The sequence below is a fragment of the Calliphora vicina genome, chromosome 2, assembly GCF_958450345.1.
Source record: "Calliphora vicina chromosome 2, idCalVici1.1, whole genome shotgun sequence".
In the NCBI taxonomy this organism is placed as follows: Eukaryota; Metazoa; Arthropoda; class Insecta; order Diptera; family Calliphoridae; genus Calliphora; species Calliphora vicina.
The window spans coordinates 72,953,471-72,965,127 of NC_088781.1; the positions used below are offsets into that span (position 1 = coordinate 72,953,471).

Consider the following 11,657-nt stretch of genomic DNA (forward strand, 5'->3'; position numbering starts at 1 on the left):
TCGCCTGTTCTTACCGTGACTTCGGTCGCCTGTTCTTACCGTGACTTCGGTCACCTGTTCTTACCGTGACTTTGGTCGCCTGTTCTTACCGTGACTTCGGTCGCCTGTTCTCGTAGCATAAGCAATCATTGTACTATTTTATTTATTTTTATTATTGGGTGCCCCGATAGACTAGACGATAGTGTACTGGACTATCAATCCAATTGTTGCGGGTTCGATTCCTGCAAGAGACTCTGGGTGTTTCTGCAGACAAGCAAAAAGCTTCGCAGTTTGTGTTTGTTTAAAAAAAAAATTAAGAATTAAATATTGTAGTATTCTAAAAACCATCCCGATCAACAAGAACCCGAACCTGAATACAGAACGCCGAACCTGCGTTAAGCCGATCCTGAATCTAAAGCCGAATCCGATCTCACTATTGCCGAAATCCGATTAACCGAGGACTAAAACCCGAACCTGCCGAAATCTAATTTAGCCGAGAGCCAAAACCCGAACCACCCGAATCCAGAACCTGAAAACGAGATCCTGGTTGCCGACCCGACCGACGTATCTTATCATATCTATTTTCGTAGTATCTTTTTATAATTGTATTTTAAACCAAGAATAAAATTCAATAAAGAGATTTACTTATTTTAACCCCCAGAAAGGGAAAATAATCGTCTTATTACTTAAGGTTTGTGGACCCGTAAGTAAACCCTGGACACGACTACGTTACTTCAGCCGAAGACAAAACCACGTTACATATTATTTAAACATATGGTAGTTTCTATTACAGTGGTAAATTTTTCATTCAGTAAATATTTAAATTAGATTACAACGAACATTTAAAAAAATAGCCAAATCGGTGCAGCCGTTTCCCGATTTTAGATAAATAGAAAAAAGTGGGCGTAAAAATAGGCGTGGTCAATTTTTCTTTCCGTAAAAACTTAAGTTGGACCATGACGAATGTTTAAAAAAATAATTGTCCAAATCGGTCCAGCAGTCCTCAACTAATGCAATTACCAACGAACGACATTTGATTTTTATTTATATAGAGATAAATAGATTTACAGTAGCGAGCATAAAAAATGCAACACCATGCAATGTGATTTTCAGCAGCACTGATTTTGCTCAAAAAGATATCCAATTGTCCACATCTGCTGTTTTTATATTTTTATTGATCATTGGCAATTATTGTATGACATTTTGTCCAATATTTTTTTACGTAAGTATAATTATAAAATTTTTAGTAAAAACAGTGGTAAAATTGTGCGAGCAAAAAAAATGCAACTCTACGGAAATTTACTTAATTTTTAAAATGTTGAAAAAAATAATTATAAAAAATTGCTAAAAACTATAACAGTATTGCATTACCATCATTTACTATTAATACAAACAAATTTAAGGACATTAAAATTCAAAAGGATAAACATTTTATCCAAAAAACGCCATACTCCTATTCCGTTATAAAAATTTAGATATAATTAAGAATTGTGTTATGATTAGAGTGCCGAAATAATTTTGATGGCTAGTTTTAAATCGGATTTTATTGAAATAAAACTAAAATGTTAGACATTGAAGTAATCAAGGCTGTGTTACCTGGTCCATGGAAGGTGACATCATATATTTGATGCTACCCAAACGAACACATTTGAACATGCAGATATAATAAGGAGAAACCAATTCAATAAACCATATATTATTTACAAAAATAAATTAAGCGCCTATGCTTTATGATATGGAAGATCAATTAAAGTAATTTTAATTTATTCGTATCTGATAGTTTCGATCTGTTACTCAGGCCGTCTGGTCACAGATATTCCCTCAAATATTAAATTAAAATAGTAAAAAACTGCGATAGCTTAGTAATCACGTAAGCTAAATATAGGTTTCCATGAAATAGTAACAGTGTCAAATTTAATATTATTTACAGTTGTCTTCTGCTGTTTTGGAATTCGTTTACTTACCAAAATAAATGGATATTTAAATATGATTTAATTATTTGTAATTTTTAAAGACCACATGTTGTCATATGATTATTTTTTTTTGCATATTTTATTTATTGTAACTTCACAAAATAATGTGAACTATCAATAATTTGTTCAAATCTTAAATCTAAATATAAATAGTTGGACGAAAAATTATGTTTAATTTATAGATCCTATCATCAGCGCAGGTTTGTTGGATTCCTACTTCTTAGTCGGATGTAGCCATTACTTCTCATTAATGTTCGTGCAAGTGGGTTAGGGTGAACTTCTATCTTTTTAAAATATGACTCCGCTTGTTTTTATTTAATTTTTCACCAGGAAGACTCCTAGGTCCTTATGAATGTATATATTTCTCACATACCAAGGCGCTGCTGTTATCATTCTTAATATTTTATTTTGGAATCTTTGAATTTTTTCAACATTAGAAGTCTAAATCTAAACTCAATCTCGAGTTTTTACCAATTAGCCAGTAAATTTGTAGTAATTTTAACTTAATTTTTTTCAATTTCGTCTCTATATGCTTTTTCCAGGTATGACGTCGGTCTAGATGCAGACCTAGATATATCAATTTGTTGAGGTATTATATTATTCTCTACGCAATGTGAAAGTGAGATGTATACATTCTTGCTCGTTTACTTTTATTCTCCATTGATTTAACCATCTTTATATGTCGAGTACATGGTCTTGTAAAAGTACAGATGCTTCTTGGGGGTTTCATGACTGGCTAGTATAGCTGTGTCAGCAGCAAAGGCTGTGGTGAACTTATGAAGTCTCCCTCTTTAAGAACGAACTTTCGATGACTTAAATATCTTTCTAGAAGCTTATGTGTATTTACTGGTAAATATTGTTTTATTTTTATCGATAATCCTTCATGCCATACTTTGTCGAAGGCTTGCGAAACATCGATGAAGAGTGCAGAATAATATTTTTTTCTTCAAATGTCTTGGATATGATATCTACCAACCTGTGAGTTTGTTCTATGATGTTATGTTTTTCTCGAAATCCGAATTGATGAGTTGGAATATAATCAAAATGATTCACTATCGGCTGTTACTTGTGCATTAACGGTTTTTCGAATAACTTTGATATATTTGACAATAGGCTAATGGGTCTATATGATTCTACTTTAGTGTGATCTTTTCCCGGCTTAGGTATCATTGTAACTAAAGAAACCTTCCATTCTGGTGGATAATATTCAAGGCGTAATATAGCATTAAAAATAAATAGGATTATTCTTAATGCAATTTGGGGTAGCTCGAGGAGCATCTTGTTACTGATTTTATCAATACCAGGTGATTTTTTGGAGTTTAAATCAACAATAGCGTTGTTAATCTCTGAAATCTCAAAACGAAGTAATATGGGGTAAAGTAGGTGGTAACTGTATTATGTCGTTTGACTCGTTTGGGGAAAATACATTCTTTAGATGACTAACAAACAGGTTTCCTTTTTCAGTATCCACTAGAATTACGTAGAGGAGGTCTGCTCATAACAGGTATTTTTTTGTAGCTCGCCATAGAGAGTAATTTGAGTACTGGGTGACATCTAAGTTCTCCAGATATTTATTAATTAAGTCAGTTTTGCGTTTGTGAAGAAGCATACTGAGGCGTTTACTACATTTTCTAAGCTCCGTTTTAAGTTAAGGGGATCTGTAGAGTTGCCACTCTCGACGAACTCTTCTTTTTTCAGCTAATAACTGTTCAATGTTTGCAGAATAGGGTCTATTGTTCTTATTTGTTGGGTTATTTGAGTGCCGTGTTCAACAGCAAGTTTTAAGTTTTGTTAAAAATTTTTGAGTGAGATATCGATATCTTCTGGTGTTCTTAGCGAACATATACATGTTCCGAATGAATTCAAAAACGGCTGGACCGATTTTAATGAAATTTTCAAGGAATCATCAGAATAGCCTAGCGGGTAACACTCTAAAGTCAGATTTTTACATTATACCGCTAATGCCATCTATATATGTATATAAAAAACGGCTGGTCCGATTTTGATGAAATTTTCAGGGAATCTTCAGAATTGCCCAGCGGTTAACGCTGTATAATCAGATTTTTAATATTCGGTCTGTGGGCGGAGGGGCGTGTAAAAATCAAATTTTTACATTATACTGCCCTATATTTCATAAAAATGGATATGTTGCGTATGGACTCAAAAATGGCTGGACCGATTTTGATGAAATTTTCACGGAATCTCCAGAAAAGCCTCTTGTGTATCAGTGTAAAGTTAGATTTTTGATTTTCGGTATGTGGTAAACAATTTTGTTTACTCTTGCATATTAGGTGCATGAATAAGAAATTTACATACTAAATTTTTCAATTCATTGCAACCAGCTGAAATGCCACTACATGTATTAACATTGAAGGTTGGCTCACCCACCTTATCCGACACTGTATATTAAAATCGAGATGCAATATAAAACAGATGTTTTCTAAGGGCCAGCAACGCGGACCGGGTTCAGCTAGTCTTAAATAAACTTCTAGACGTGCAATGGGTTTCCGAAACTGACATTATATCAACTTCATGACTTTTAAGAAAATACTCGAGTTTGTTTTTATGTTGGCGAATGCCGCTAGCGTTCCAAAAACATATTCTTAGCCAGTTCATGGTCTGTTAAGCACAGCCTGCAATAACATTGATTGCATCTTAAGCATTTCTTGCATCATGTTACTCTCTTACCTCTGGGTTCATATTTTCATTTTGGGGTTGACGGACATGCGTCTGAATTTGGTTGTTTCTAAGTACATTTGCATATGTTTCTTTGTTGTCATATGTCTGTTGCAACGGGGGGTAGTTCGAATTGATGTTATTTAATGGCTGAGCGGGAAAATCTTCGGTTTCTGGCTATGTGATTTTTTAACAATTGAGTAGACAGGACAACCCCTGTAGTTTGCTGTGTGGTTACCTCCGCAATTGCTGCATTTTTTAATTTTAGGATCATCTTTGGATTTGTTACATTGGGATGTGTTATGCAATTCCCCGCAAATAACACATACGGGTGGCAATTTGCAATATGCCTTATTCATACATTGGACGGGGCAAATCGTGTATGTGGTTCTTCTACTGTAATTTTTATAAATATACCACTCTTCTGAGTGGTTGGGGTTTTTTTTTTCGCGATTTCTAATATTTATCACACTTTTTGTCTTAACCCTTAAATGCCCACAGTATATTTAAAGATACAACCAAAGAAAAAATTCCCACGGATCTATTTTAGAAATAAATAAAATAAATCAGAATTCATTTAGAAATAACCAACCTTTTATTTAAAAAATATTTCTAAGGAAAAATTATTGAATTCTCTATTTTATTAAACATCAACATTGAAATTTTTTTTTTTCATAATTCCATAAATTAGGTGTTTTGCAATATTAAAAAAACGTACCAGATTACTAATTGAAATACAAAAAAAATATGAGGTTGTTTAAAAATATGTCTATAACCGATTTGAAATAATTAGAAAAATATATATTTCGATTCCTTGCCACAAAGGTTCATTTAATGGTTGTATCTTCTAAGATACACTGAGCACTCTCATCTAAACTTGAAATTCATTTTTATTTGAATTTCCTACTGATTCATTGCTAATTCTCATTCATAGTTTGTGCTTTGAAGAAACAGGTTGACTGTTTTTAAGCATATTTTGTGTATTGTGTAATCGATATTTGATTTTTTTATTTCTTTTGATTGATTTTGGGTTAAGAAGATCTAGCAAAAGAGTAAAGTTGACGGATGAAGAAGTGTGCGAATTGTTATGCAATAGCGAATATTTTTTTTACAATAGCACAGACGAAAGCGATACTGACACTGATGATTTAATCGAACCATTAGAAAATGAAAAAAGGAGAGCAAGGACATACAGGGAACAGCTAAAATGCAACTAATTGAGGAAACAAGTCTCGACTCTGAAACTGATGAAGAAATTGATCTTGAAGGATCCATACATGACTCTTTTGTCAAAATGATAAATGATGATAATGATATACATAGATGCAAATTATGAACAATCAGAGGAGCTCAATTCAATGCCTTCTACCTCTTCGTCTTGTCCTACAAATGTTTGGTATTCTTTTTACTCTCAATTCAGTGGTGTAAATATAAATACCAAGTCTTCAGAATTTGAAAGAGTTTTGTGGAAAAAAGGCCACCTCCAATTTAAAGAAGAGCAAGTTAAATTTGGGGGAGATATAAGTCTTCCAGACAATATTAAATTATTGGAAACTCCATACCAAGTTTGGTGTCATTTGTTTCCAAAATCTTTGGAGGAACATATAGTTAACGAGTCTATAAAATATTCGGGAATAGATAACATCAATTTTAACATATCTGAACTACGTAAATTTATCGGAATTCTCTTTTATATGTCTTACTATAAGCTTCCAAATTCTGTTATAAAAAATCAAATGAACAGGACACGTTTCGAAAAAATTCGAGAAAATATACATTTTAATGATAAGGATAAAAAACCTTCTCAAGATGATCCTAATCGTGATAGACTTTATCTGATCCGACCAATTATTGAATCTCTCAATAGAAGTTTTGCCTCCGTTCCAAAATTGAGCAGGCTATGTGTCGACGAGCAAATGTGCTCTTCGAATATAGGTAGTTATATGAAGCAATATATGACTAATAAACCAAAAAAGTGGGGCTTTAAATTTTATGTAATGTGTGATACAATGGGATATGCATATAAATTTGAAATATATAGTGGATCAACTGAAATTTGTGCTGATGGAGAACCGGACCTTCAACCTTCTGCAAACATAATTGTGCGGGTACTTCGCGAAGTTCCCAGATTTAAAAACCATATTGTGTTCTTTGACAATTATTATACAACAATACCGTTGTTGGTATATTTGCGTTCTCAGGGTATACTTTCAGTAGGTACCATTCGGCGAAACCGAATCAAAAATTGTAAGCTTCCTGATGAGAAAGTCATGATGAAATATGAACGAGGAACGAGTCAGGAATTTATTTGCAATATTTATGGTATGGACCTGACATCATTGTCATGGAAAGACAACAAAATTGTTAACCTGGTTTCGACTTACGTTGGGGTTAAACCTATATTGGATAGTACAAATGTAGAGCAGGAACCAGTAACAATAAAAAGATTTGACAAAAAAGAAAAAACAATAAAAAATATTCCGTGTCCACAAATTATAAAGGAGTATAATTGTCATATGGGAGGAGTTGATTTAACGGAAATGAGACTAATTGATTTTAAATTGGAAGTAGCTGACGCTTTGTTTTCTTGCAACACAAGAGCTCCTTCCCAGCGTGGACGACCTACTCTTGAAAGACAAATTGATGAAAAACGTCGAAAACCAAATTCTCAAAAAGGACCTCCCAAGGACACCAGACTAGATATGATGGACCACTGGACTACGATGGACAAAAAAGGGAGATGCAAACTACCAAATTGCACAGGACAAACAAGAATGTTCTGCACTAAATGTAAGGTAAATTTATGTTTAACTTTAGAAAAAAATTGTTTTTATCGTTACCATCACTACTAGATAATTTTATGTATTATTTTATATTTTTATGTACTGAATTGTATGATTTTTTATTATTTTTAATTTTTTCTTAATGTATGTATGAATTATTAAAATGTTAAATTGTTTTCTTTTACTTTTACTGAATAAATATATTATAAAAATTTAAATTTGTTTCATTTATGTGTGTTTTTAATATGTACTTTCCTTTGAAATTTATAATAGGGGGAGTGTTCGGTGTATCTTGTAAGATACAACCACTTTTTTTCAAAATACCGTTTTAAAAATTTTTTTTATCGAAAATTTAAGTACACAGTTATGTTTTAATCATAATATTACATATCATATATTTTTTTAAACAAAATCCGCGTCCATGGGTTTTTAAAGGTTAAAACCTTTATCTTCTAAGCTTTGATTTATTTCGAGTGGTTCAACATTACAGTCAATACATTTTATTACAATTTGTAGACCCTTGCTTCCTTTCAGCTGAAGTGTAAAAACTTTTCTTTTGAGTTTCAAAATCTGTTACAACCTTTCTATAATCGTGTTCAATATTGACCTGTATTTTAATTTCATGAATCGTGCCTTTCTTCTGTTCATCTGTTTCACATTCCAGAATAGAAAAACGATTTTCATTGTTTAGTCTAGCAGGTTCACTATCCTTATATAATTTAGCCAAAGTTGACGCTTTCGAAGACATACCGGTTCATTCCAACCTGTATTTGGGATTTATTATCTTTTTTTAATGATTGACTAATCTTGGGTATAGCGCCGCTTAATGGGTTAATTTTATATGTAGTCGTTGTGGTGGATTTCGTTTCTGAAGCTGATATAGATATATCATATATAAAATATTTGTATTTTCTGGTAACTCCAGAATCATTAAAATAACGAATTAACTCGGAGTAAAAATAAAACACGTCCAATTTCGATCACAGTGTGATGAACATATGATTACGAAAATATTATTTTAGCATTAAATTTCAGCACCCCTCTAACATTAACTAGTCATATCCTTTTGATCTTGAGCTCTTTTACACTCAGTTTTAGGCACACCACCACAATTATTTGATTTCCTTTTTATAGAGAATATCCGCAAGATTTTAAATTGGTAAAGAAATAAATAAAAATTCTTAAAATTGTCTTGGTTTTCGAAAAATTCACCATATTGAACAGAAAATGCATCATTCGTTAATTCTGTTGTCCTTTGTAGATCTCATATCGTTAAATTTATTAGTATTAACAGTAAATTACTGTATTGTAACAGTATCATAGTTTTTAGCAATTTTTTATAATTATTTTTTTAAAAATTTTAAAAATCAAGTCAATTTTCTGTAGAGTTGCATTTTTTTTGCTCGCACAATTTTATTACTGTTTTTACTAAAATTTTTATAATTATCCTTACGTAAAAAAATATGGGACAAAATGTCATACAATAATTGCCTATGATCAATAATAATTATATAAAAACAGCATATGGGGACAATTGGATACCTTTTTGAGCAAAATCAGTGCTGTTGAAAATCACATTGCATAGCGTTGCATTTTTTATGCTCGCTACTGTACATATATGTATCTGACATTGGACCTTTATGCGCGCCCCGATAGCGTTGTCCGATTAGGATAAAATTTTCAGCACTTTGAAATCTAGAAAAAATCAGCTGTCATTAGGGTAAATATCGACAAATTTGAAAAAAAAACATATGGTATTAAGATAATGGACGTAGTTTTCTAATTTTTTGTGCCGCATTTTGTAAATATAAAACTGGTAACGCTAAATCCATTCATCTTTTTTAAAAACAAAATAATTGTTATCAATTGAAATCATATTACATATTTATGTTAAATCTTTTTTATATGTGAATTTTTTCATTATTTACAAAAATATGTATGGATACGTATGTATATTGTTCTCTACTTACTCGAAAATGTATTTTATAATAACCGATGTCTTCAAACGAGAGACGAAGGTCACTTGAAGTGATTTCTTCTACAGTTGTTGGACCTTGTGCTGTGTTACTTAAGAGACCACCCACTACTGATGATGTATAATAGTTATACATAACTAGTGAAAATATGAACGTTGTTATGGTAATAATTCGAGATGAAATTTCTCTTGGTATTGGATCCAGGCCTTGTTGACAAATGGCAGCAACAACATTTAATGGGACTCCGTACATATAACCATTGGGGTTTCCATTAGAGATTGAAGTATTGCTTAAATAGCGGGCGATGTGTTCAATAAAAACCCAAATAATGATTAGTGTTATCAATGTCACCAGTGTAACTGTCCATACAGGTGGTTCGAATGGAGCCAGAAAGTTGCCTCTTTTATTATGCGCATTCAAATTTGGTGTAAATAGAAACAAGAAAGAGCTTTCAAATTTCCAGCTTTGTTGAATTATATCGAAATCTGCAAAACGATTTATACGATTATAGGAAGCAGATGCTCCAATGTCCGCTTCGTTGCGTTGCATAATGCCTATATAACCCAAGCGGTATGTTGAATTTTCAACTTTGCCCGCCCATCCTCGAGCGTTTCGATAATTGACAGTAAAATTTAATTTTTCTCGAATTATTTCCAATAATTCAAAGTGATATTTACTGAACGCAGATACACCAACATCTTTTGATGATCGTCCTAATATTTCTGTTATTTGATTGTTCGAAGTAATATTATCTCGATCAATCTGGAAAATTTATAAACCATAACATATAAAAAAAAGTTAAATTTCACGTATTTTTAATAAATTCTTATAAAGGTGGCAGGTATTTTATTAAAACAAATTAATATCATTCTATTATTTTAGGAATCTTTTCAATAATAGCTTGTTTTCATGCAACAAAATGTATTTTTTTGTCTTACTTATTAACCTGGCTTAAAAATAAGCGAGGTTATTATTTATTGGTTTTTAAAATTTATCGAATAAATTTTGACTGTAGAAATCAGAGTTCATTTTGACTGTACAATATATCTGCCTTAAAATTACCTTTGGATGGGTGGGTCCCTTTGGATGCCGCGACATAAATCGATTTAACGTTGTAAAATCGGGTAAACAATGGTACATATTTTAGGGCCTTATTTTCTAAATTCTGGCGTCAAGTGATAGTGTTATGATTAAAGTAAAACAAATTATCAAAAATTTAAAAACAATTGTTTTTGTTTTCATGAAAATTCTATTGCTTTTAAAAGGCAAAGCAACACATACAAATTCTGACATCGATTTCATTATACCCTCATCAAAATATGTGCCGCCCACTTTAGTATATATGTATATTCTGGGTCCTCATAAGATTCTAAAATCTATCAATGTCCGTCCGTCTGTTAAAAACACGATAGGTGCTAGCTGGCTGAAGTTTTCCACAAATACTATTTTTTGATAAGGTATGTTTGTTGAAAATGGGAACATCGGTACAGGATTTCCCATAGCCTCAACCAAATGTCCCACCGGAGTATTACTTGAGCAGTCATAAATATGTTGATTATGCGGCAATCCTGATAAAATGTTGCACTAATTAATTCTAAATACTATGAAATGGCAGCTGGTTCCTTAGTACCATAGGCAAGCATGGGTTGCGTCAATTGGTGTGGTTACATATGGAAAGCAGACGGCGCACGGTGGCTCATATCTCAATTTCATCGGCCAAAAGTCCAACATTTTGTTAACTCCGATTTCAAAAATTTGAATGTCATTCAATAGTAAACACATTGAAACTAAGGTAGCCAAACAATTTTGTCAATTGTGTGCGTGGCATGCTGTTAAAGTCAAATATTTTGTGTCATTTTATAAAAAATGTGATTTTTGTAAATTTGATCAGAAGTAAATTATCATTACTCGCAAACTATTATCTATAATTGGATGTTTTTTTTTGTTATGTTGGTAGGATAATAGTCTTTAAGAACTGGTATGATTTATCACTGTACCGTTTATACCAGTTGTGTTATTAAATTGTTTCACAGGTACTATAATTTAGTCAAATTTGAATTTCAGTGGAATAAAAGTGCTTAGGGTCAAAAGGGGTTAAACAAATTTTACTACCAGGAGAAAGGCCAAAGTGACCTGTTTGTTGAACACTTTTTTCATTTGAATGAAATTACTCCCTAATTTTTTTCTATTTTTATTTTACCTGTTCATATGGGTGGCATGTCACAGTGTCCATGGACATAATGACACTCCAAATGTGACATTAAGTCCAT

The 11,657-nt window shown here is 32.2% G+C and overlaps 1 protein-coding gene across 1 annotated transcript; it reads right to left on the reverse strand.

The window, feature by feature from the left end:
* Positions 1-4,226: 4,226 nt before the first annotated feature.
* Ir31a (Ionotropic receptor 31a) lies at positions 4,227-10,527 on the reverse strand. Its single transcript, XM_065500079.1, has 4 exons — positions 10,450-10,527; positions 9,369-10,149; positions 8,069-8,143; positions 4,227-4,351 (listed from the first exon to the last, which is right to left on the reverse strand). Exons 1-4 carry the CDS (start codon positions 10,525-10,527, stop codon positions 4,227-4,229), a joined length of 1,059 nt encoding a protein of 352 aa, XP_065356151.1.
* Positions 10,528-11,657: the final 1,130 nt, after the last annotated feature.